The 27,533-nt window shown below is 36.3% G+C and overlaps 2 protein-coding genes, 1 long non-coding RNA gene and 2 pseudogenes across 4 annotated transcripts in view; 3 read left to right on the top strand and 2 right to left on the bottom strand.

Moving 5' to 3' along the window:
* The window catches only part of LOC141438787 (glycine receptor subunit alpha-2-like), a gene marked incomplete in the record, with an annotated part of 101,697 nt that overhangs the window by 20,451 nt on the left and 53,713 nt on the right, over nt 1-27,533 (bottom strand).
* Nucleotides 1-27,533, top strand: part of LOC141438788 (uncharacterized) — a 146,109-nt gene that overhangs the window by 100,864 nt on the left and 17,712 nt on the right. The window lies entirely within an intron of this gene.
* Nucleotides 3,612-22,835, top strand: LOC141438837 (pseudouridine-5'-phosphatase-like). 2 transcript variants are annotated; one of them, XM_074102858.1, is made up of 5 exons: nt 3,612-3,982; nt 4,061-4,279; nt 19,279-19,497; nt 19,892-20,121; nt 20,226-20,807. In XM_074102858.1, the coding sequence occupies exons 1-5, from the start codon at nt 3,925-3,927 to the stop codon at nt 20,403-20,405; spliced, it is 906 nt and encodes a 301-aa protein (XP_073958959.1). In that variant the 5' UTR covers nt 3,612-3,924; the 3' UTR covers nt 20,406-20,807. The 2 variants fall into 2 exon arrangements, with proteins under 2 accessions (XP_073958959.1, XP_073958958.1); XM_074102857.1 differs by lacking the exons at nt 3,612-3,982; nt 4,061-4,279 and adding an exon at nt 17,421-19,117 and having other exon boundaries at nt 20,226-22,835.
* LOC141438838 (pseudouridine-5'-phosphatase-like) lies at nt 22,780-25,883 on the top strand (annotated as a pseudogene).
* LOC141438569 (pseudouridine-5'-phosphatase-like) lies at nt 26,414-27,131 on the bottom strand (annotated as a pseudogene).

The following is a 27,533-nucleotide window of genomic DNA, read 5'->3' as shown; positions in this document are numbered from 1 at the left end:
ACATATAATAACCTAAGCTAACCAATTGTCACTTTAAAGTTACTTAGTTAGTTTTAGACGACCAGATGGCCTAGTGGTTAGAGAACCTGACTTCGAAGCTTGAGGTCCCGGGTTCGATTCCCGTGTCGGGGCAGATATTTGTATGAAAAATACGAATGTTTGTTCTCGGGTCTTGGGTGTTTAATATGTATTTAAGTATGTATCTATATCTATATAATTATATTTATCCGTTGCTTAGTACCCATAACACAAGCTTTGCTAAGCTTACTTTGGGACTAGGTCAATTGGTGTGAATTGTCCCGTGATATTTATTATTTATTTATTAAAGTTCAATATCTGAAAACGGCTGAACCGATTTTGATAAAACATGTCTAAGAAACATCGCTAAAAAACCTGCTTTCAAATAAAAAAAACCGCATTCAAATCGGTCTACCAGTTTAAGAGCTACGGTGCCACAGACAGACACACAGAGGTCAAACTTATAAACCCCTCTTTTTGCGTCGGGTGGTAAAAATTTAGTTTTATAGAACAAATTCGAGGTGAAATTTTTTGAGGCTTGTACGTGATGTTCAACAAAGTCCCCAATATCCGAATCTCATAGTCTGGGATCGTTCTTATCCGTGTTAGTACATAAAAAACAGCCTTTATACTATAACGAAGGTCTGGCAGTCGTAGGCTCTTGATACATAACGAAAATGTTGACTCAACGCCACTGCTACCGACGACCGGACGACCAAGTGGTTAGAGAACCTGACTACGAAGCTTGAGGTCCCGGGTTCGATTCCCGGCCGGGGCAGATATTTGTATGAATAATTCGAATGTTTGTTCTCGGGTCTTGGGTGTTTAATATGTATTTAAGTATGTATTTATCTATATAAGTATGTTTATCCGTTGCCTGGTATCCATAGTACAAGCTTTGCTTAGTTTGGGACTAGGTCAATTGGTGTCAAGTGTCCCATGATATTTATTTATTTTATTTATTACTGCTACTTAGTTACCATCAGTATAAAATAGATCAGATTACAGTGTTGCACATAGTTGCTTGTTATGTTGTCATCGATTCTACTTTACAAAAGACGTTTACGTAACTTGAACACGACTACTATTTCTATAATCGATTGTAGATACCGTTCTGCCGATAAGAGGAGATGAATTACGTAAATATTATAATAAATATAATTTCTACTTGACATCCCGCAGTATGGCTTTCAAATCCCCGATCACTGATTATTATACTCGTATATACCTAGCTTGGGATGTTTTTAGGGTTCCGGAGCCAAAATGGCAAAAACGGAACCCTTATAGTTTCGCCATGTCTGTCTGTCTGTCTGTCCGTCCGCGGCTTTGCTCAGGGACTATCAATGCTAGAAAGCTGTAATTTTGCACGGATATATAGGTAAACTATGCCGACAAAATAGTACAATTCAAAATTCAAAAACAATTTTCTTTAGGGTCCCTCCCATAGACGTAAAGTGGGATGACTTTTTTTTCTCATCCAACCCTATAGTGTGGGGTATCGTTGGATAGGTCTTTTAAAACCATTTGGGGTTTGCTAAGACGATTTTTCGATTCAGTGATTTGTTTGCGAAATATTCAACTTTAAAGTGCAAATTTTCATTAAAATCGAACCCCCCCCCTCTAAAATCTAAACCTGATGGTAGTCAGTATATCAAACTTCCAAGGAAAACTATAACGGCTAAGTTTGCTTGAGAATTATTAGTAGTTTATGAGTAAATAGCAGCCTAAGGTATAAAATATACCTAATCTTGGAAGATTCCGTATAAAATACGAAATCCTTAGAAAAATATTACTTATTTTTTTCGTAATGGCTACGGAACCCTATTTTGGACGTGTCCGACACGCTCTTGGCCGGTTTAAAAAAAAAATATATATTGTATCATTTTGTTGGCATAAGTAGTTTATATATACAGTGTGTATGACAAGATCGTGACCGGTATAATTTTTATTTTTTAAATAGCACCCATTAAAAAAAAGTACTGGCTGAATAGCATGGTCTTTAACGTACAATGCTTTGTAAAAAAATAAAATAAAAAATCTGTCAGTTTCCCGCCAAAAGCATATTTTCCAAAATGAGTGCCGCGTATGCTACACGGTACGAAACAGTGTTCCTCTGTTTACATCCGAAAGGACCCAAAATGTCTCGCGATCGGGCCGCTAAGTACATGAATAAGTTGAAGGCGTTTGTGAACAAGTGGGTGAAAAGATAATCGGAAACAAAAAAACGTCGACGACTTACCAGAACGCGGGAAAACAAAATCAACCTCTTCTGCAGAGAATAAGCGGATTTTACAAATATTTATGAAAAATCCACTTTTATCTTTGCGTTTCGGGCAAGAAAAGTTAAAGAAATATGGTTTATCTATATCTATAGATACAATACGAAGACGTTTGATGGAAAATGGATTCAAATTTCGAAGTACTATGAAGAAGCCGCTCCTTACTGAAAAACACACGGGAAAGAGACTGTCATGGGCGAGTGAAAACAAAAACCGGGATTGGAATAATATAATATTTTCAGATGAAGCTTCATTTTGGGCAGCTAATTACTCAACCAGGGCTTGGTCTACGGCTGATAACAGATTGCTCGTGCGGACCGTCAAGCACCCAGTAAAGGTGCATGTTTGGGGATGCTTCTCAAAACAGGGTTTTGGCCTTTTGCACTTGTTCACTGGTTCACTGGATGCCCTAAAAATGACGAAAATTTATGAAAAGGCATTGTTACCTTCCGCTAAGAAGATGTTCTCAAGGCATAATGCTTTATGGATCCTGCAAGAAGATAATGACCCTAAACACCGAAGTCGGGTTTGTACTGCGTGAAGCTGAAAATGGCATCGATGTTTTGATTGGCCCTCAAAATCACCCAATGCTAAGCCAATAGAAATGTATGGGCGTGGATGAAGCTGAAATTACGAGGAAAAAATACTGTTAGCTTGCTGATCTATCTCGAGGACTGAACTCCACATGGAAGTCTTTACCTCGCAGTTGCGCTGAAAATTTAGTTGAGAGTATGCCTCAAAGATGCCAAGCGATTATAGACAATTCGGGAGACTGGACACCTTATTAAAATAAAGCATGAAAGTGTAAATCATTAACTATATAATTATAGAATTTCGCATCATAATTCTTTCCTTTTTCGAAGTTTTACCGGTCACGTTCTTATCATACATAGTGTATCTATATATATNTTAATGCGCGAGGAGAAATAATCTCAAACTCAACGCTATTAACAAAACAAAACACCAAAATACACGAAAAATACAAACACAAAAATCTCGCGAAGGCGTCCGTTCCCACGCAGCAGATGAAGGTTGGGGTTGCCATATAAATTGAAAATAAACTAAAATTTTTTTATTTACTTAAATAAAAGGATATCCAGTCAGAATTATTTTTATATTGTATTATTTATCTTAGTAATATTTTTTTCCGCTTATTTTTTTTTTTCACAGCTTAAAATGTGAAGAATTGCAAATATTATAATTTAAGAGAAATCTTCTAAACACAGATCATTTCTATAAATATGGCAACAAATAAGTTATTTTGGAGAGGTTGGTACAAAAAAGACACTAGCTCCATACATTAGATTTTTTGTATGGAGTTTCAACCCACTGACTCTTTGGAACTACGTCTTAGCCGGCAGGACCAAAAATAACAAAATAATCAGTTGTGAAAAATAATAATTGTTTAGAAACTACGTTTATGAAAGAATATTCATGTCATCGTTACATCAATATTTCTCATATTGCGTTTTTTAGATATATTTTTTAACGGATAACGGCAAAATATACTACTTAAACTAAACATTGGCAAACATTTATTGTCCTCTTCTGATGTACAAAGCTATACAATTTATAAAAAATATAAACTTGGACTTAAAAACAACTCTTGAAAATAAAAACTGTAACCATGATTGCGTTTTCTCCAGTTACTCACGTTCTTTTTGACATGGATGGTCTTTTACTTGGTAAGTAACTTGCGACATATTGTGTGTGAAACTTCTCAATACTATTTTGATAATTATTTTACTCTTTTCATATCGTAGACACCTCAAGGTTGTACACAACTGCCTTCCAAAATATTGTGTCTAAATTTGGTAAAAATTACGACTGGGAAACCAAAGTTAAACTCATGGGATTGCAAATGCATGAGGCAGCTGATTTTATCATAAGTAGACTTGACCTACCAATGTCTCGTGATGAATTAATTGAAGAAAGTAACAAGCAATTTGCTGTTCTGCTCCCTGATAATCAGCTTTTACCAGGTAGAGTTATTTTTATTTATTAACCCTTAGGCTAAGTGCAGATGAACGCACGGTGTTGACTCGGCGCGCGGGATTGTAAATCAATGTTGCTGTTTACATGATGGTACCCCTTTTTATACTATTTTCCTACTTTCCACGGAGTATCCCATCTTAGGCCTCTAGGTTGGCAACACATCTGCAATACCCCTGGTGTTACAGATGTTTATGGGCGGTGGTGATCTCTTACCATCAGGAGACCCACTCGCTCGTTTGTCATTCAGTTGAATAAAAAAAAAGGAAATAACCACACTCATACTGATTACAATTTTAACTTCCTTACTTATTTATTTTAATTGCCCATGATGACTGTCTCCACTCTTTATACTCATATTGTTCATATAGTGCGCATATCATATCCTTTCCTTTTATCTTTATTGTTTTTGCACAATTTATGCATTTATGTCATCCACTCTATATACTCTGTTTTGTCTTCATATACGTGTTCTACAGGTCTGCCTCAGTTAGTTCTGGCAGAATATCAGCGCTGCGGTCTCTGCAGCTTTATGCTGAGTCAGCGCCTTTCTCCAACACTTGGCACCCATAGCTTAGATAAAGCAAAATTTTTTTTTTGCCCCAAAACTGCATTTGTTACAATCTCAATTGGCGCGCCGAGCCAACACCGCGCGTTCATCTGAACTTAGCCTTAATTTGGCCTTGTATGCCACAATGAACATGATTCGAGACTGTCTGTTTGTATTTTTTTTAAATGTAAGTAGAGTTTTTTGGACTATAAGTTAACAATGAGGTTTGAATCATGAACTTTTTTAATTTTGTCAAATTAAGGGAAGAACTTTCTTTTTACAAGGAATCCTCAATAAAGAATTTAAAATATTTTTTCTTCAGGAGTGCAACGTTTAATTGAGCATTTACACAAACACAACATTCCTTTTGGACTTGCCACAAGTTCATCCAAAGAAGGCTATGAGATGAAGACAAGCAAAAATCACTTGGAACTGTTCTCACTGTTCCCCTATAAGACATTTGGCTCAGACCCTGAAGTAAAGAAAGGGAAGCCTGCTCCTGATACCTTCCTTGTGGCTGCAACCAAATTCCCTGATAAGCCAGCCCCAGCTCAGGTATTGTGTTCCATTAGGTATACTTACAATATCTATGTGTGTAATGTAGTGTTAGTCACAAGGAAACTGGTTATTTGTTACAAAAATCCAGTTTTGAAGAATGAAATTTAACACCTTTATCTATCACCCTTTCACTGTGCTATAACTAGACCCCGTTATCGGAAGTGCAATCTGGTAGCTTGACATTCTTAGGGATGGGTAAAAAATATTTTAAAATACTGACTGAATGTCGATAATACCGAAGCTTGAGGTCCTGGGTTTGATTCCTGGCCGGGGCAGATATTTGTATGAATAATACAATGTTTGTTCTCGGGTCTTGGATGTTAAATTAATTTATGTATATAAAAATGTTTATCTGTTGCCTAGTATCCATAGTACAAGCTTTGCTTAGTTTGGGACTAGGTCAATTGGTGTCAAGTGTCCCATGATATTTATATTTATTTATTTATTTTTAATTTTTCTTTACCATAATGAGTCTAAGGCTTTAATTCAACGTGTTTATTTTGTAAAACAGGACCACAAAACACAGATAGTTCAGAAATCAATCTCCTGTGTGTACTTTACTTTTCATACCTACGCTCGGCGGTCGCTCTAAGGTTGTCAACTTATACCACAGTGTAAGAAAATGTACAGTGCTTAATGTTCTTTGTCTGAGCGCGAAATGCCGACAATCGGCTAGACACTGGAAATGTATCAGGGATGTCACAAAAAAGTAATATGCAAGTACGTTCCTATAATAAGGTATGTATAAATTAATGTGGGTATAATTATGTACCTGCATTCATTACTGCCTACAGTCCATTCGGGATAACATTGGACTCTAGAAGGTCACAGAAGAAGGGGTTCTAAATATATTTTTTTTGTGAAGTAATAATGATGATGATGATGATGAATAAAAGAAGTAATACGGTGAAGTCGTAATTTTGTTTAGTTTGTACTTAAGTAGATATATTATTACTTAATATCGATGCCTTAGTTCACACTTATACCGACTCGCGATTGTCGGGAATTAAAAAACTAATTGCCGCGCGGCGGTGGCGTTCTGTTTCTTTTTGATAATGCCGCCACAGATGCCGCCTAGCAAGCAACCGCTCACAGTCTGCGCCGCGCCCCGCCCCGCACCGCGCCTCGCCGTCGGAGGCTTGTTGGCATGGCAACCGTGTAGCATCCCCTTTGTTGTCTAAAAGTTCCTCATGAACTTTTTTTTAATAGGTAGTAATTACGTACACTTAACGGACAGACCGGGGGATTTTATTTTACGTAATTTAAGGAATCTCAATAGTCCATCATTAACGGCTGTACGACGTTGACATACAGCCGTATACTTCACATGTACAACCTTGTACAACGCATTTATAATAAATTGGCCACTCGGAACAACTATTAAATTATATTCACGAAAAATTGCGACACTCTTCGCAGCCAGTACCATCGCGCACTGAACGTCGGACGGAGTGCACGGGGCGCCCGCGGGGCCACGCCGCTCTCCCCCGCACCGCACCTCATCGTTGCTGTCTAGACTAGACGGTCGAGTTTAGTGACTTTAAGTTCTTAGACTTTGCTTGTGCACCAAAAAACTATCGTGGTAGTGGCATTTGTATCTAGTTGTTTGATTTATTATTGAGAATGAAACGGGAAGAATGGAAATATAAATTAATAACTAAAATATTTTAATTTTAATGTCATAATATATATATATTATAAATAATAATTTGTCACAGAAAATATCTTGCGACGATTTCGTTATTGGTGAAATTCACGATTATTTAATTTAAACAACCGTCAACTGAACAGTTATAATAACTTATTTTTTGTTGCTCCATTATTGCACAAAAAAGTTCACAGACGCGTGTCTCAAGCGGATGGCACTCGCGCTCGCACTGGTCCCAACCGGTCCGAGATATCGTGTCCGTGAGCAGTGTCTGTGTGAGTTGCTCGAGCGCACTTGTATGGAGATTGATTTCTGAACTACTTATCTGTGTTTTGTGACAGGACTAATTACAAAATGAATATGTATTAACATTTTTTTTATTATTATGAATAAAAATAATTTAATTAAATTATTAAACCCAATATATCTTGGCTCTATTCATTTTAAGAAATATGTCTCGTAATATTAATTTTTAATACTTAAAGAAATAATAATTTTTAATAAAAAAATTAGTTATTAATTATATTAGTTACGAGACATACTTCTAAAAATGAATAGATAGAACTAAGATACATTGGGTTGCGCGCCCGCCTCTGCGCCAGCCCCAACACCATCCTGGAGGCATTGCCCGAGCGATGCGACAGCCCTATGTTGAGCCGTTGGGGGCGCTTGCATCCGCCACCTCTAGTTTTATGTTAGTTTTAAGTTTTCTACTGTTATACTGTTTTTTTTAATCAAAGTTATTATTATTTATATAAATTGAAAAATGGTAATATAATATATTTATTTTGTACCTAATTAGTCCTGCTTTACAAAATAACCATGTTTAATTAAAGTCTGACTGTCATTATGGTACAGAAAAATTATCGACATTAAGTATTTCAAAAAAATATTTTTTACCCATCCCTAAATAATCCTAATTTGGTAGACTGTCAAACTACCAATTTGCACCTCCGATAACGGGCTCTAGCTATAACAGTGGACAAACAAGAAGAGTGACACTGAACTAAAGTCTTTGAACAGCCTGTATCCTAAGAATTACCTTTTATCCTAAGTACACCACTTCATTTTAGAAGCTCTCATACTTTATTTTCAGTGTTTGGTGTTTGAGGATGCTGTAAATGGTGTGAAAGCTGCTAAGACTGCAGGGATGCAAGTGGTAATGGTACCAGATGCCAGACTTGATAGGAGCCTTACTAAAGAGGCGACACTTGTGTTAGATAGTTTAGAGGATTTCAAACCAGAAGTATTTGGTTTGCCTCCTTTTGATAATTAAATATAAAAAACATTGATGCATTATCATACAGAAAAGAAAGATACTGATATTTCTTTATGAGCATATTTATTATTAATAAGAATACTTTGAGATATTTATAAATGTATGTTTACATTTTATGACTTACAAATGAATATTTCTAAAGATGGCTTTCATCAGTGGTCTGGTGGTGGAAATTGATTCTTTGTACTTGAAATTATCTTATTTTGTTTTTACCTAAACAAGAATGATTATTGTGCTTTTAACATTTCATGTATAGGCTAACTATTCAGTGCAGGTGGTAGGACCTTGTGCAAGGTCCGCCCGGATTGCTACCACCATCTTGCTCGCTAATCCTGCCGTGAAGCAGCAGTGCTTGCACTGTTGTGTTTCGGCGTGGAGAGTCAGACAGCCGGTGAAATAACTGGTACTTAAGGTAGGTATCCCATCTTAGGCCTCTAGGTTGGCAACGCATCTGGTGGTATTGCAGATGTTTATAGCGGTGGTGATATCTCACCATCAGGAGACCAGACCAGTCGAATAAATAAAATATACCTGTGGCTTTACCCCAGTGAAAGAGTAAAAATTAGGTTCACTCCCTCCTGAGGAATTTTTAAAAGTCCTTGTCTTAGTCCTTATTAACCTATGTGGATTGGATACTATAGTTTACGAGTTGGTCGCGTCACTCTTCCAGGGGCGTCGCGAGAAGGTATATGCACGCTTAGAATGAAACTGACACAATTCGAAATATTAGAATTTCTGAAATAAACTTTGTGCTAAACCCTAAAACTTTGTGATTTTGTCAGTTTAAGCGTGCGAATATGTAGGTACTAGCCTTAACCCGCGGCTTCGCCTGCATTAGAAATGGCTTAATGCTGTCTTAACTCGACTGTTATATATTATTATTATTATTATATAAATTATCAGGCAGGCAGTTGCAAGCAACTGATAGGTGCCTGTATCTAGCTGTTCCTTGGTTAAGTATTCTTTGTATTATTAATGTGTTGGTCGAGGCGGTTCTTAAATTGGTTCACATTCAGTGCTGAGACTACATGTTCTGGTAGTTTGTTCCATGTCTTGACCACTCTGTTACACAAGAAATGTTTACGAGGATTGTTGTGCGATCGTTCAGTAGATAGCTTAAATTGGTGGCCGCGCAGACGTGTGTTGTTACTAAGATTAAACAAGTCATGGAACTCCTGCAGGTCGTAATACCCGGTAAGGATTTTGTAGGTCTCTATTAAATCGCCACGCTGTCTGCGTTCCTTTAAAGTTGTAAGCTTTAGCATCTGCAGTCTTTCCTCATATGACTTGTTCCTTAATTGTCTCGGTATTTTGGTGAAACTGCGTTGAACATTCTCGAGCAGTTCAATGTCTTTGATAAAATAGGGACTCCAGACTTGAAAAGCGTACTCCAAATTTGGTCTAACATATAATTTGTATATGCTGAGTATCATTTTTGGTGTCAAAACTCCGAAGGCTTTCCTAATGAGGTAGATTAGGGATTTAGATTTTTTAGTGATCCCTGTTATGTGCGCTTCCCATTTAAGGTCCTCCGTTACCTTGACTCCCAAATCTGTTTGCACTTTGACTTGCTTAAGTTCGGTTTCTTCTAAATTATATGTTAAATGCGGATTTAGGTTCCCTATCTGTAATACAGTGCACTTCTCACTATTTAGGTTAATGAGCCATTTCTTTGACCAGTCAGCTATTGTGTTTAAATCATCTTGAAGTTGGTCGAACTCAAGTAGTGGATTTGCGAATATCTTTGTGTCGTCAGCAAATGTGCTGATGCTGCAGTGCAAAGGACAAGGCAAGTCGAATGTGTAGATTATGTACAGCACAGGTCCAAGTACGGAGCCTTGCGGCACGCCACTGAGTATCGCTCGCTCCTCCGACAGTGTCTCGCCAATTCTTACACGAAACGTTCTGTGCCGCAGAAATGCCTCGATCCAGTTGAGAAGTTTTCCTCGTATTCCAACGAATTCCAGTTTTTTGTAGTAGTCTTGTAGTAGGAACCTTATCAAAGGCCTTCTCGTAATCGAGGTAAATGACATCAACTGGTTCTCTCTCATTAAAGCTTCTTGTCCAAGACGAAAGACACGAAAGCAAGTTGGACACTGTTGAGCGGCGTGGACAAAAACCATGTTGGTGGTCACCTATTACTCTGTGCTGGGTGAAGAAGTTTCTAATATGTTTAACTATCACCTTTTCCATTACTTTGAAAATTACACTAGTAAGGCTGATAGGTCTATAGTTTGAGGGATCCAGCTTATTTCCTTTTTGAATACAGGTGTTACTGTTGCGGTTTTCCATTGCATTGGTATATATACGGTATTTGAAAACTCCTGAATTTGCCATATCTTAATATTATTATGAAAATATATATATCCATACAGTGTTTAGCGAAGAGAAAACTGAAATCGGTTGAAAATTGGATTTATAGTGAATTTTTGAAAAATCTATATACCTGTCTCTTTCTCGAACGCTTTTCTCTATGCAGCAAGTATGGCGGTACTGGCGTGTGACGTCACATGCCAGTATGTCTTTCTCTGTCTAATCTTGAATTTCAAACCCACATAACTTTCTTATTTGTAAAGGTAGAATAAAAACTGTTTCTTTATTCGATAACAGGCATTGTGTAGTTTTAATTTATAAAACATAAGTACAAAAATAGTCAAATAAGTACCGTATTATGCTGTGCATTTTTTTTTAATATATAACGACAGACGTTTACTTACACGATTCTTGTTACCATGGCAACGCAATCTCAACTCAATCAACGCTATCGCGTATGAATTCGCCACTAGAGGCGCTAGTGTAGCGTGAGGTCTCCGAAATGTCAAATCTCATAGTTTTTGGGTGAGCTACGCGGGTTTATTTATAATTAGAATAATTTTGTGAATGTTTGCAATATCTGAAATTAATTATGGCAAATATGCGTTCCGGGGCAATGAATGTCTGTGTTTTGAGACAGTTTTTGTCTTTCGGAAACCTTTGTCCTCCCTTTTTTTCCGAACAAAACGGGACTATGCAACACTGTGGCATGCTCGATATTTTTATGGTACGGTTTTAAGGTGTATTAATAAATATGATTTTAATTAAACTTTGTTTTCACGCCCTTAATAACAGACTTTGAAAGCCATACTTAAAACCTCACGCAACAGTGCGCCATCTTTTAATATTAGAAATAATCTTGCGAATAAAAGATCAGCACAACTTTGACATGACTTTTATATATAACGTTTCCTTGACATAGAACAGAAAAAAGACAAACCATAGACAAACATAAATCGAAACAAACCTATTAGCACAATAAAATAATCTAACACTCCTCCTCGATTATAAATGTAATGATTTAAAATCTGAACATTTACAATCGCACTATAACGGCTGCAAAGTAAATAACATAAAATGTATAGCATCCGCTAAAGTAATAAAACTGTAAAAGAAATAGTGTCTATCATTAACACATTAATTATACTAGCTCCTCCTTAATTTGGAACGCATATTCTTATAAAAGTAATAAGAAATATTATATATTAACTAGTGTACAGACAACAAATTCCTGTTATGAGTAAATTTTTCTGCAGACAATATCTTAGTAAACATATCAGCTGCATTATTATATGAGTCGACATGGTATAAAGCAATGGTTTTATTTCTAATTAAATCTTTGACAAAGTGATATTTAATATCAATATGCTTTGCACGTTTGCTATTTTCATAGCTATTTGACATGGCAATAGCTCCCATGTTGTCTACATAAACTATAGGTATCAAACACTCACCAAAGTCTCTCGCTAGTCCTTTGATGTTTATTACCTCACTGCACGTAGTTGCCAGTGCTATATATTCTGCTTCGGCTGTAGAAAGCGCGACGCTATTCTGTTTCCGTGAAAACCATCCAATGACATTTCCACAATACATTATCACACATCCACTCATACTTTTCCTGTCTATTTTCTGACTTGCCCAATCGGCATCTGAGTAGGCTTCGATACTGTAACTGTCACTATCTTTCTTGTAGTTCAGTCCATATTCTTTCGTTTGTTTCATATATCTCAGAATCCTTTTCGCTTGTTTCCAGCATTCAATATTCGGTTTATCTAAAAATTGACTTAAGTAGGATACTGCATAACTGATATCCGGCCTTGACACTGTTGCTAAAAACATTAAGCTCCCAATTATTTCTCTGTACGGAACATCTATTACTTCAGTAGTTTCTGTTATTTGTATATCCTTTTCCATAGGTGTCTTAACTCCGTTGCATTCAGTCATATTAAATTTCTCTAACATTTTTTCTATTTGTTTGCTTTGATTTATTTTCATTCCATTTTCATCTCTAGTAATTTCCATTCCAAGAAATTTGTTAATCATTCCCAAGTCTTTTGCATTAAATTCTTGAAATAACATCATCTTTACTTTCTTTATTTCTTCCTCTTCTCCTGTCAGCAGTATGTCATCGACAAATACTAAAAACCATACTTTGCTGTTGTAATATAAGCAAAAATCATGTTGAGACCTTTTTAGTCCCACGTTGTTTAATAAGAAATCATTAAGCCTTTCATTCCAGCATTTTGGACTTTCTTTCAATCCGTATAAGCTTCTTTTTAACTTCAATATTTTATTTTTCTCAACCTTTACTCCTTTTGGTACTTTTATATATACTTCATTTTCCAACACTCCATTCAAAAAAGCTGTAGGTATATCTAATTGACATATACCATAATTGTTTCTTACTGCATGTGCTAACAGCATTCTAATTGTATTCATCCTTGCTACCGGTGAATAATTGTTTCCGAAATAGCTCTCCTTTTGCTGAAAACCTTTTGCTACTAATCTAGCCTTCTTTAGTCCGTTTTCTTTAGTCCTAAACACCCATTTCGTATCAATTGCCTTTTTGCCTTTAGCTTCTACTGCTTCCCAGGTTTGTAATTTTTCTAGTGAATTAATTTCTTTTTGTATTGCTTCTTCCCATTCCTTGTCTTTAATCGCTTCTTCATAAACTACAGGATCTTCTGAACTTATTAAACAGTATGCCATGTAAACTTCATAGTCATTCAAATGTTTTGGTTTATTTATTTTTCTTCCTGATCTTGTATTATCAATCATATCATTTGAACATAAATGAAATATGTCTTCTTCTGTTGTAGTCTTAATTTCACTTCCATTATTTTCTTCATCATTACGTCTGTTTATATTTTCATTATTTGTCTCGATTCCAATATTTTCATTTTCATTCTCATTTACTGATGTTTTTCCATTATTTATTTCGACTTCTTCTTCTTCATCATCATTATTTATATACGGTAAGAACTTAGTCTGTGTTACTTCTGTCTTTTCATTTTTGTATACAATTTCGTTTTCATTAAATTTTACATCTGTAGATATAATTACTTTATTCGCTGTCGAGCCAGAGTATCCAACCATTATTAACTTCTTAGCTCTTGGCTCTAACTTTCTTGGTTTAGGTAATGTGACAGCCCATGCTTGGCTGCCGAAAACTCTCAGTTTTGACAAGTTATTATGACCATGCCATAACATTAATGGTGTTTTTCCATTTAATGCTGCAGTCGGACTTCTATTTATCTCATATGCAGATGTCATTACTGCTTCGCTCCATAATTCTTTCGGTAATTTAGTCTCAATTAGTTTTGTTCTCACTTTATTTAATATTGTACGGTTCATTCTCTCTGAAGTTCCATTTTGCTGGGGCGTGTAGGGAGTTGTATATTCTATTTGTATTCCCTTATTTGTACAGTAATTTTTGAAGTTGTTTGAATTAAATTCGCCCCCATTATCTAGTCTTAATCTTTTTGTTTTTAGTCCGAATTGTGTTCTTATAAGCTTTATGTAGTTTATTATATTGCTTTCAGCTTCATCTTTAGTTTTCAGTAAACGTACCACAAGGTAATGTGAATAGTCATCAATAAGTACTTGAAAGTATTTAAAGCCATATATGCTAGTTGGTTCTATCGGTCCACATATGTCGGAATGTATTAAATCTCCAATTTGTTTACTGTTGCTTTTCTGATAATAGAAGCTTCTCCTTGTGCTTTTTCCTTCAATACAGGTATCGCATATCTTCTCTGGTACAGGTAAGTTTAAAAGTTTCAAATCATTGTAGTTTATATGACCAAGTCTTTTGTGCCATATATCGCTGTTGCTGTTTGCAATATGAGCTTCTTCAATATTTAAGTCAAGTTTCAGTGTGTACAAGTTATTACTTTTATTACCTTTAATACATATGTTTTCTTTCCGTATTGTAACATTGTTGTTCGTAAAAGTGATGTTAAAACCTTTTCTGTTAGCTTGTTAATGGATAATAAATTATGTCGCAATCCATCTACTAATAATACTTCAATTTCAATTTGTAATGGTCGTGAACATTGGTAATCAACTGTTAAGATGCCTTTTCTTCGAGCAGTAAGGACCTGTCCATTTGCTATTTGTATTTTTATTGGTGTTGATAGTTCTGTTATATTAGTTATATATTTTTCACATTCTTTCTTTACCATATGGTTTGTTGCACCTGAATCTAATATGAAATTATCTGTATTTTCAATTGCGGCCATTGCTATAAATGATAATTTATCTTTCGAGTTGTGTGGGCTTTGACTTTGACCTCTATATGTACCTCTGTATGCTCTTCCTCGGTATGATCTTCCTCTATATGAGTTTTGGCCTCTATGCACAGTACGACCTCTTTGTTGGTTATAATTGTTGTAGTTGTTACTAAAGCAATCGGTTGCTTTGTGGCCTCTTTTGCCACACTTAAAGCAGGCCATGAATGTCACCTCAGGCATTGTTTCTTTGCCGCTATTTTTAAGTTCGGCATCTAATAGTCGGGCTTTTACAAAGTCTTGACTTAATTCTTTGTCTACGCTCATAGTCTCTAGAGTAGTAATAACTGTTTCATATGAATCTGGTAAAGTAAGTAATAAATGAGCTACCTTGTCACTTTCGTCCAGCTTACAGCCCGCAGCTTCCATCTCGCTAAGGATCGAGTCAAATTTTAAGAAATGATCTTGTAAGTTACCCGTACATTTTAATGATAGTAGTTTCTTCTTGAGGTGTAACTTATTAAATACGCTTTTCCGTTCAAATATTTCTTCTAACTTTGAAATCATTTCTTTGCTAGTTTCGGCCTTTTTAATAATATCCAGATATTTGTCGGATACATATTGTACGATCGTGGATTTTGCTTTCGCATCTTGAAGTAGAAATTTTTCCTTATCTTTTGGAGGATCATCCTTTAAAATTGTTGCAATGCCTTTCTCTTCTAATAATATTTTAATTCTAAATTTCCAATTTGAAAAATTTTGCTTTTCGTCAAGTTGGGGCATTACCATGGAAGCCATTCTTTTGTTTTACCGTTTCAATTTTTATCAATTTATTTTACCTGAAAATTACAAAATACCCCGACTATTTTTTCTGAGCCATTTTTCCGACCGATTATCGCATTGTTATTTCATTTTAAACCCATAACCTTTTAATATTAGAAATAATCTTGCGAATAAAAGATCAGCACAACTTTGACATGACTTTTATATATAACGTTTCCTTGACATAGAACAGAAAAAAAACAAACCATAGACAAACATAAATCGAAACAAACCTATTAGCACAATAAAATAATCTAACACCATCTAGTGAGACAAAAAACGATAGCCCTCATTAATTTCTTAGTTTGGCCTTTTGGTTTGGCTTGAAAAAAGGTTACGGTAACAATTTGAAAGGACAACGTTCGCTCGCACAACGCCATCTATTGATTGCAAACGAAGTTAACACGTCATCTTAAGAGCCGAGGTGCGGTATATCCCGTATATCTACCGTTATTGGATTGTGCCTGCCAATCTTGTTTAAACTTAAAATATTATCCCATGGGACCGCATTACCGTGATATCAAGTATATGTTGTATATATCAAGTATATGTTGTATATTCAAACTTCTTTCCTCGCACGACGAAGATTTGGAATCAGCTTACAGCGGCAACATTCCCGGAGCGTTACAACTTAGGGATCTTTAAAAAACGAGCCTATCAATTCCTTAAAGGGTCGGCAACGCACCTGTGATTCCCCTCGTGTTGCGGGTGTCCATGGGCGACGGTGATCGCTCTCCATCAGGTGACCCGTCTGCTCGTTTGCCCCCTCATTTTATATATAAAAAAAAAATGTGTCAATGCAGATCTTTGTTTATCTGTACTGTATGCCAAGTTTCATGTAAATCCGTTAAGCTGTTATTGCGTGATTCGGTAACAAACATCCATACATCTTCACAAACTTTCTCATTTATAATATTAGTAGGATCTAGAGCTACATACATCTATTTTCTTTTATAAGGGTGTTGCAGAAAACTAATATCACTAATATCATGTAGGAGTTGCAGTATTGAAAATGGATGGATGGGATCCCCTGCCTATCTGATTTGTGTAGGTATAAACCTACATATATCTACCAATCTGTGGTTTAGGCTGTGCTGTCTGATTATCAAGGAACATACATAGGTAGATAGATGAAAAAACAAACCACGCAATGGTACTCACTAATGCTCAAATAAACGTTTTGCATATTACAAGACAATAAAGATAACGGATTTTATATTACAGTACCTATGCATTGACTTGAGACATCATCCAAACTCAAACCGAAACAAGCTTTTAAAGATATAAAGTTTATTATCAATCATATTCTAATGACTTAAGGATTAAAGTGGCGTTTTTTAAGTGCTCAACAGGTATTCGAGGATCAGGCACAATTACTACTTGTATGTTCGCAGCTTTCACCCCATTTAATGCATCTTCAAATACAAGGCACTGAAAAAGTAGGTTGTAATTTAGGAATTATTTCGATTAAATAAAACATTGGTCCACTTTTTGCAAGTTTCCTACTTACATCTTCAGGTTTGGGGTTGTCTGGGAACCTAGAAGCACAGACTAAGAAGATTGCAGGACCTGGCTTTCCCTAAGCAACTTCAGGGTCAGATGAGCCCATGGTGAGATCGTGGAACATTCCCAATAAATTTTTATGGTTTCCCATTTTCAAATCAACACTATGTTGTTTGGAGCTTGTAGCTAATGCCATTGGAACATTATTCTAATGCAAGTGAGAATAATTTCCTTGCTCCTAGAAAATTAAAAAGATTGATCAACTAAATTATAAAGTTCCTATCTACTTTGAGATTGTAAACACAGATAAACTATAATTAATTAAACCTGGCATGAGTTGGACTTTAGGAAACAGTAACTTTAGTTCCGTGGTGGAAGCCGTGGTGGCCTAGTGGTTTGACCTATCGCCTCTCAAGCAGAGGGTCGTGGGTTCGAACCCCGGTTCGCACCTCTGAGTTTTTCGAAATTCATGTGCGGAATTACATTTGAAATTTACCACGAGCTTTGCGGTGAAGGAAAATATCGTGAGGAAACCTGCACAAACCTGCGAAGCGATTCAATGGTGCGTGCGAAGTTCCCAATCCGCACTGGACCCGCGTGGGAACTATGGCCCAAGCCTTCTTGTTCCGAGAGGAGGCCTTTGCCCAGCAGTGGGACGTATATAGGCTAGGATGATGATGATGAACTTTATTTCAGAGAAACATTGCTTCATAAAGCCTTTCGCTGTTACATCCAAATTTCCAAATCAAATATTTGTATGATTTTTTCTGCACACTCATGACCTTGGAAACCTAGTGCTGCACGTGTATGCTTCAAAGTTCAATTTGGATAAAAAATACTCATTGGCTTTTAGGCCTATCTGTACAGAATCACTTTTTAAAGTCTGGTTCACACATCCCAACCAAGTCGTGGCATGCAATCGATGGGTGACACTTTCCCGGCCCGGATAATACCGACACGGAAATACCGCCCCTGGAGGGCTACTACGAAACTCGAAGTTCGTATCGTACCGTCCCTCTCGCTCTCGTATTAAATAGCATGTGTCAGAGGGACCGCATGACACGAACTTCGAGTTTCAAGTTTCGTAGTAGCCCTACTGTTTATTGTGTACTATGAGCTTCTATGGGCTAGACCGGTTGCCAAAAAAGTTGAAGTTGAAGCTTCTATGGGCGTGTGCAAAGGTGTCTACACGAAAAATAGGGTCGGTATTTCCATGTCTGTATTATCCGGGCCGGGAAAGTATCACCCCGAACGTTGACGGATTTGATTGACGCGGTTTGTCAGAATAAGGCCGCGGTCACATGAATTCGCTCGACGCTCGTTTCCAGTGTCAAATCTGGTCACGTGACAAAGCTGAAAATGTTGAGCTTTATCGGAATTATCGTTTGAAAAAAACCTATTAAATTTCGACAAAACACATTTATTTATTTCATTCACTAATTTCTTTTATTTGTACCACTGCCACGACTGGTACTAAATGAGATTAAGAAATCAACTTCCAAGGCCAAGATCAATCCTGCAAGAAGCCATCTTGTCGCTGCTGTTCTACGCGGCGACTTGGCGCTACTTTATTGAGTCGCGGGAAATTCAAAATCGCCTTCAAAATGGGGTCACGTGACCAGATTTATCGCTGCAATGCAATCGAGCGACGAGCGACTGCATGTGGGGGCACCTAGGATATCATCCGTTTTGACTGACATTGACATGACCATGACTGACATACTTACTTATTTATTTGACAGTTGACACACCGTTTGTTTTTTTGCCATTGCATTGCCGGTGTGGTGTACACGGTGTAATTTATGGTTTATTCAAATCAAATTTATATTTTATCAATATTGTATATTTTTAAAAATACGCAACGTATTATGGCTGCTTTTACTCCGGTAACACATGTCCTTTTCGATATGGACGGTCTTATACTAAGTAAGTTCCTAATATATTTATTATTTATTGTTGTTTGTTTGATGTTTTTCACTCTACCAAACCTAACTAACCTATGACATTTTTCAAAATAGATATTACCTTAATTTAGGAGACTTTTTTTTATTTCTTAATTATTTATTCTAAATTTCACTACATTACAGATACTGAGGAATTATACACAGTTGCGTTTCAGAACATTGTGTCTAAATTTGGCAAAAACTATACATATGAATTGAAAGTAAGCCTCATGGGTTCACAAGCGCATGAGACCGCTGATAGGATCATAAAAGCTTTGGATTTACCATTATCTCGGGATGAATTTGTTGATATCAGTAAAAAGGAATTTGCTGATTTATTTCCAACTACAGAAGTTTTACCTGGTGATTATTGATTATTGAATATTACTAATAAAATAGAAACAGTTCCAGCTTAACCTTGTAAGGTCAAAAATTCAATTATTAGAATTTGAAACGGGGCTCTTTCACCACCCATTTATTAATTTTATTCGATGGATAAACATGAGGCTGTCGCCGTCTATTCAAACAAAACAAACAGAGACGGAGTCACATTTATCCGACAGATAAATTTAATCAATGGATGCTGAAACAGGGGATTAATGTCAATCAATAAAAGTTGACTATGTCCTAAATTTAGGATGTTGGGTCTTACAAGGTTAATATTAGTTAAAAAAATCTTACTGGCTAGAAAACTGAAATTGACAATGGAATTCACTTACTTTGGGAGTTTTTAACTGTCTTTTTAAATATTTTTTAGGTGCAAGAAGGTTGATTGAACACCTGCACAAACACAACATCCCCATTGGACTGGCTACCAGTTCAAGTGTTGAAAGCTATGAGTTGAAGACCAATCATCATCAGCAATTGTTCTCATTGTTCCCCTTTAAAACATTTGGTTCAGACTCAGAAGTGAGACAAGGAAAGCCTTCTCCTGACATATTTTTTGTTGCTGCTGGTAGATTCCCAGACAAGCCTGATCCAAGCAAGGTTAGTTTGAAAAGGCCTATTTATTACAAATATGTTATGCTACCAAATATTCATAATATTACTCATTCTTGGTAAGTCCCATTTACCAGTAATTTTATTTTCAGTGCTTGGTGTTCGAGGATTCAGTGAATGGTGTGAAAGCAGCTAAAGCGGCAGGGATGCAAGTAGTAATGGTGCCAGACTCTAGGCTTGATAAGAGCTATACTAAGGAGGCTACATTAGTACTGAACAGCTTAGAAGATTTCAAGCCAGAAGTGTTTAGTTTACCTCCTTATGATGATTAATTTTGAAAGTAGAACTAAATCGTTACAAAGAGTCCAGCATAATTTTCTCACAGCAATTTGTTTTTTTGCACCACACAACACTTCTGAAATATGTTATATAATTTATTAATGGCCTGAAATATTATGACAGCTTTCTTGACAAGCTACATATGGAGTGAATCAGCATTTTTTTTGCTCCATGACAAAGTACTTAATCTTTATCTCAAATAGGATATATTTTATATTTCTGTATTATTTATGAGATGACTGATAATACAATTAAAACTTTAAATACAGTGTAGAATAGGCTTAAGGCTTATGCAATATCACACAGATAAGATACATCTGTAATGGTAATGTGAATAATATGTGGCATCATGTCTCTTTTATCTGACATTACATCACAGCTAGGGCATGCTCCCGGGAATTCCCGGTTCCGAAAGTACCGGGAAATCCCGGGAATTTTCAAACACACTGGTACCGGTTCTGGGAGAAAAAAATCCCGGTTCTTCGGTTCCTTCGGTACTGAGTTTGTAACTAAATTAATTGACGTTTTTTGAATTCAAAAATTACGCGTGGGCCTGGTAATGCTGTCACCTTAACCGATTCACACACGCTCGGTTTTATTAGGATGCAATCGGCATGCTCGGCCCGGCTGCTGCCCGACCTGACGACAACGACGACGACGAATGGTGAACCAGAGGTCTTATTGCTTAACGCACTTGGTATCACAATCGTTTTTACAATTTCTTTTTGTCACTTCGTGTAGGATGAGGGTAGAAGGAGATGGTGATTGCGACAGCTAATGTCAGCGCGTTAGACAATACGGTCTCAGGCTCAGGTAGTCAAAATATAGCTGTTAGGATTTAGTATACGTACTCGCGTCCTGTAATCTGTATGTCTAAACGATTGATAATGATAGTGATGAGTTTGTTTGTGTTTTTATCTATGTAATGTTAAATGTCGTTATATGTTAAGATGTGTTACATATCTTTTTGTCCTATTTTGTAACTTTTTTATATACAGTACTGATGGTAAGCAAAGATGTTGACTGAGGTGGAGCACGCTTGCCAAATAAATGTCCGTTCACCCTAGATTTTAAGACAGCCGCATTGTAGCGATCAGAAAACACTGAAGCTGGCAGGGTTTTCCATTCCTTAACTACCCGGCAGGATAATAAAGGACGAGCGAAAACGCTTTGTGTGAAGTTTAGGGATGCTGACAACATAAAGGTGAAGATTGCGCCTACTTCTGGTCGACCTGTGAATGGAAGGAACTGATGGAATAAGATTGTGTAGCACTTCTTCTGTTAGCAAAAATTTACCACAAAATCGCCGCTAATGAGTTTCTTCATCGCTCGTCGGTCCACCGAATCTGAAGCAGCCAACTGGTACTGGGCAGAGCCGTCCTAAAGGCGACAGCAATAGGTACTCCATGCAATACCGGACTCGGGCTCTGGAAGGGCGAAGGAGCTGGTCCGCAGTAAAGTATCGCCTAACTTTGGAAAGGATGCCAAGCTTTTTCGCAGCGGTTTTCACCAAGGCCTCGATGTGACTCCCCAGAGTTTAGTTTGGAAGATAAGTGCGAATATTCAGCGTTTTTTTTTGTCGTTAGTGTCTTGGCAGGTGTTATTAAAAAGGGTCATGCGTAGGGTTAAATTTTTATGAAAATTAAAGACAATACCGATGCTAAATTTAGCGTGATAAAAATTGACGCAATTCGTCTTCTGTTGTGCTTATAAACGTGGGAGGCTAATGGCGTTTGACCGAGCGGTCAAAACGCTCGAATATTCGCCCTTACACCAAGTGTAGCTGAAAGGTGGTGGGAAATAGAAAGAGGCACATAACGGAAAATAAACACGACTGAGTTTTTGAGGCATTAAAATCGATTAAATTGGCTTAGGTGTGAGAAATTCAAAGCCAGAGCAAAAGCATGAACGGTCTTGTGGAACGGGAATAACCACACCTGGCGGTGGGCGTTAAACTCTCCCAGAAGTGCAACCTGAACCGCCGTAGGACCACCTTAGCCGAGTCACAGAGGGAAGAAAACAGCCCGCACAGTGCGCACAGCGGCAATGCGGAGACATTTGAGCGAACGTTATACACAGGCATAGAGGATCTTTTCCATACCTGTGTTTTGACTTTTGTTGATGTAATTTTGCACTTTGTTAATTGTTTTGGGTTAAATTACAACAATTATCACTTTACAGGTGTTGCATTTATCAAATTAACAAAAAAAAAATACAATTCATTTACTCAGTACCGAAAAGTACCGAAATCCCGGGAATTCCCGGTTCTGCCCCAGTACCGAAAATCTCAGTCCCGGTTCTGGAAATGGTACCGGTACCGCATGCATTACATCACAGCCTCAATTTATTGTATAGTACAAAACTGCTTTTGTGGTTAAGTAATTTTTGTTTTACGCTAAAATAAAATATGTATCAAACGGTGAGCCATGTTTTATTTGACATGGATGGACTTATTTTGAGTAAGTGAAATGTAATGTAATTTTCCATAATTAATAATTACTTTAATTTAATAATTACATTATTAATAATTCTATTAACAGATACTGAAGAGCTGTACACAATAGGATTTGAAAATATAGCATCTCGTTATGGAAAGAAATTTACTTTTGAATTAAAATGTAAAATCATGGGACAACAAACCAGGGAATTTGCGAAAATGATCATCGAGGGCCTTGACTTACCCCTCACAGTTGATGAATTTATAGTGGAATCCCGGGAAATCTTTAATGAACTTTTCCCTAATTGTAAAGTGTTGCCAGGTGAGTCCAATATTCATTTTTAGGGTTCCATACATCTAACTGATAAATTATAAATAAATTTCAGGACTTACCATTGAACTTGGCACCCATTTAGATCTCACTTCTTTTGTTGTTAAAGTTAACAATCAAGGCACTATTGAACTTGGCTCTCATTTCACATTTATGTTTTGATGGGATATCAATACTTTTTGTATAGAAATAATTTCATTTAAAAATTATAATAAAATGATAAAACCCATCTACCTATCTGGATGCTAAATTTGAACTTTCTATAAACCATTCAGAATAACATTGGACTTTAGAAGGTCGCAGAAGAAGGGGATCTTAACATGTTTTGTGAAGTTGTAATAATGATGATGGTGATGATGAATAAAAGAAGTGAAGTCATAGTTTTCTTTAATTTGTAAGTAGAATAATAGTGAGGTACTTACAAAATAACACAATATTAATACGTAATCTGCTACATAATATTAATTCGATTTATATTTTATACATATTTAATAACTGTGTTTCGTGGACTCATCCACTCATTCCCCGTTTAAAAATATTCTACTCATAGTGTCTGCTATGAAGTTCAAGCTTTTTTCCATTCCAAATTTCATCAAATTTAGTGCAGTGCTTTCTGGCGATTAAAAACTTAAAACAAAAATAAAGTACAGAATATTTCTTGGCTTGAGTTAACAATATTATAAACGTTCCGTTTCTTGCGGAATGTTCTTTACCTCTGCCTCTTTAGGTATTTTATAGGAAGACGTTCCCGTTTTTAACAAAACAGACAGTTTTTTTATTGTTTTTAAATTATGATAAGAAATATCAAGGAACAATCTCACTAACTAATATTAATTATAATTGCGAAAGTTTGTAAGTCTGTATGTTACACCTACCTCTTAACCGCTGAACCAATTTAGGTGAATTTCGGTATACAGATAGTACAAGTCCCAGGGAAGGGCATAGATAGTTTTAATCCCGGAAAATTGCATAGTTCCCGCGGGATAGCAATAAACGAATTCTACGTGAACGGAGTCTCGGGCAACTGTTAGTTAATGAATAATTGAAACTAATTTAGACGTCTTCGATATTTTAATTAGAATTAAGTTTAGAACGTATACTACGTGTCTTCGACTTCGGGCTTCTAATACTCTCGTTCGTAATTCCTTATTTACCGCCCTTAAGGCACAATGTACAATTTTTAACCCCCGACGCAAAAAAAGGGTGTTATAAATTTGACCGCTATGTGTTTCTGTGTGTACGTGTCTGTCTGTGGCGGCACCGTAGCTCTTTAAACGGGTGGACCGATTTGAATGCGGTTTTTTTTTATTTGAAAGCAGGTTTTCTAGCGATGGTTCTTAGACATGTTTTATCAAAATCGGTTCAGCCGATTAACAAAATAGGGGTTTTAGAACTTTTTGTTGGTTAGGTTATTGGCAACTAAATTTGTACAGAATTAAGTGTGCTAGTTAGCCTAACTCGCACTTGGCCGGTTTATTATCTATTCTATTAAGGGGCTGTTTCACCATCCATTGATTAGTGTTAACTGACGGTTAAGTGTGATGCCGTCTACTTGTTTTGTTCGAATAGACGGAGACGGCATCACAATTAACCGTCAGTTAACACTAATCAATGGATGGTGAAACAGCCCCTAAATAATCATAAAACATGTTTAATTCTAGCATTGATTGATATATTATTATATTGCAGGAGTTGAAAAGCTTATTCACCATTTACATAATAGCAAAATACCCATAGGATTGGCAACAAGTAGTAGCAAAGAGTCGTATGAGCTCAAAACTCAGAAACATCAGGATTTATTTGATCTGTTTCCATACAGAACTTGGGGTTCATCAGACCCTCTTGTAAGGTTGGGCAAACCGCATCCGGATATATTTTGGTGGCAGCCAATAAATTCCCAGATAAGCCGAAAGCAGAAGAGGTAAATGTTGCGTGTCTCATCATCATCTCAGCCTATATATGTCCCACTGCTGGGCACAGGCCTCCTCTCAGAACAAGAGGGCTTGGGCCATAGTTCCCACGCGGGCCCAGTGCGGATTGGGAACTTCACACGCACCATTGAATTGCTTCGCAGGTTTGTGCAGGTTTCCTCACGATGTTTTCCTTCACCGCAAAGCTCGTGGTAAACTTCAAATGTAATTCCGCACATGAATTTCGAAAAACTCAGAGGTGCGAGCCGGGGTTTGAACCCACGACCCTCTGCTTGAGAGGCGATAGGTCAAACCACTAGGCCACCACGGCTTCATGTTGCGTGTACCTTTCAATTAATATTGAAGTTTTTTTTTTCAAATGGAACAGTTAAATTTACTAGATTTTGGTTATTTTTTTTTAATTTAAATTAATTTTCCAGTGCTTAGTATTTGAAGATTCGTTGAACGGTGTACTCGCAGGCCGCGCGGGCGGGTATGCAGGTGGTGATTTTCCCGATACGCGCCTCGACCGATCGCTTGCAGTAGAAGCCGGCGCTACCTTAGTACTATCTTCTATGGAAGACTTCCGGCCAGAACTGTTTGGCTTGCCACCATATCTTCACTAATGCGACATACGAGAATGGAATAGGAGAGGTATTTTTATTTAAAAACTAGATAAGGCCATATCTAGACTAAATAAAATTACTATAGATATGTCAAATTTAATACTTAAATCTGTTAAATATTTTTATTACGTACTTACATTAATAAACATATTGTAAATAATATAATTAGTGTTAGTAAAATATGTTTAGTGTTTTTTTTATTGTATAACTGTTTTTAAATAAATTATTATTGTATTATATAGATTATAAATAATAATTTAAAATTTTCTTTGACATTGTTTGGTTTCTTTTGATTATTTGTGGTTTGTTTATTTTGTTATTCTATTTAATTTGACATATTTGTTTTATTAGTGTTTATTGTAATATATATAGGTCTTGAAGTTTATTAAATTTAGTAAGTTAGTTTACATGTATTAAACTATAGGAACACACATAATGCAACAACAATTAATATTTATTAAGTGGGCCTTTTTTCTGCTACTCATAGTATATAATAAATAGTAACAATCTATCTATAAATAATTGACTAGATTAAAGTACACAATCAAAATTATGTACATAATTTAAGTTATAGACATGCAACACTGAGCCTAATGCTACTCAAATTGAATTGTTGGACTAACACTTAAGTACCATACTTGTAGAACATCTCAAATAACCTTATTTTTAATTTATTCTTACCTTTCCTTTAAAGCTTTTAATCAAATGAAGGAAGACCAAATGCTTCAGGTTTGAATTCTTCCAATGATTTTAAACCAGTGTGGCTCCTTTAAGGTCTTCAGCTGGTATGCGAGGGTCGAAACAACCCAACTTGCATGTTAGCATTGATTGCTGCTTTCATACCGTTAACAGCATCTTCAAACACAAGACACTGAAAAAGTAGTAATATGTTTCACTGTTTTACACTAATTTAAAATAATCAGTACAGATGATTAAAGGAAGTAGCAATTCCGTGTTGTTTACAGTATTTTTTTTTGTTTGGTTTCATTTATTTTTGATATATTGCTTGATATATTCACATAAACCACATGGTCTGATCTGATTAATCAACAGAAATCAAAATGAACTTAAATTCAAATTAAACAAAATTTAAAGTACTGATTACTCTGTTGGTGTGCAATAAAGAGTTATTGTATTGTACAAATTTTGGTCAGTCAATTACTTACATCTTCAGCTTTAGGTTTGTCTGAGAACCTAGACGCACAGACTAAGAAGATTGCAGGGTCTGGCTTTCCTTTAGTAACTTCAGGGTCAGTAGATCCCATGGTGAGATGTTGGAACAATCCCAGAAATTCTGGAAAATTTTTCATTTTCAAATCGACACTCTCCTTGGAGGAACTTGTGGCCAGTGCTATCGGAACACCTTTGGAGTGCAAGTGCTCAACCAACTTTTTGGCTCCTGTAAATAGAAATATTTAAAATCAAACAAACCAGAATGGATGTGACATATTATTACAGTCCTTATTGTCTAACACAATTGGAATCACAATCATTTTCACAGTTTCTGTCACATGGTAAAGGAAAGAGACAGGGAATGTGTCCAAGTGCCCTGCGTTGACAATGTGGCCACAGGACAGTTCAATCAACTTATTACTGACTTGTTTTGTAATAATTTGACCACCTTTTGTGCTTTTGATATTCAATGTTGACTGTAGATTTTTATCAGCAATTTAAATAAGTAAGCACTTTTAGGAATTATGGACATAGTTTTGAAATCAAAAAGTAATTAATTCGTGATATATGTGATTATTTGCTTCTTCATAAAAATATGGTTACTTGGATATTTCAAAACTTCCACCTGTACTAATCATAAATAA

This window comes from Choristoneura fumiferana, chromosome 19 (assembly GCF_025370935.1).
Source record: "Choristoneura fumiferana chromosome 19, NRCan_CFum_1, whole genome shotgun sequence".
Taxonomy (NCBI): domain Eukaryota; kingdom Metazoa; phylum Arthropoda; class Insecta; order Lepidoptera; family Tortricidae; genus Choristoneura; species Choristoneura fumiferana.
Note: the sequence above shows the minus strand (reverse complement) of the source record. Positions and strands in the feature narration are given on the sequence as shown.

Excerpts from the sequence above, each read along its gene's own strand:
- LOC141438837 (XM_074102858.1), top strand. The coding sequence starts at position 3,925 with ATGATTGCGTTTTCTCCAGTTACTCACGTTCTTTTTGACATGGATGGT. Across the intron at positions 19,498-19,891 it reads AACTACAGAAGTTTTACCTG|GTGCAAGAAGGTTGATTGAA; the intron begins GTGATTATTGAT and ends AATATTTTTTAG. Across the intron at positions 20,122-20,225 it reads ACAAGCCTGATCCAAGCAAG|TGCTTGGTGTTCGAGGATTC; the intron begins GTTAGTTTGAAA and ends TTTTATTTTCAG.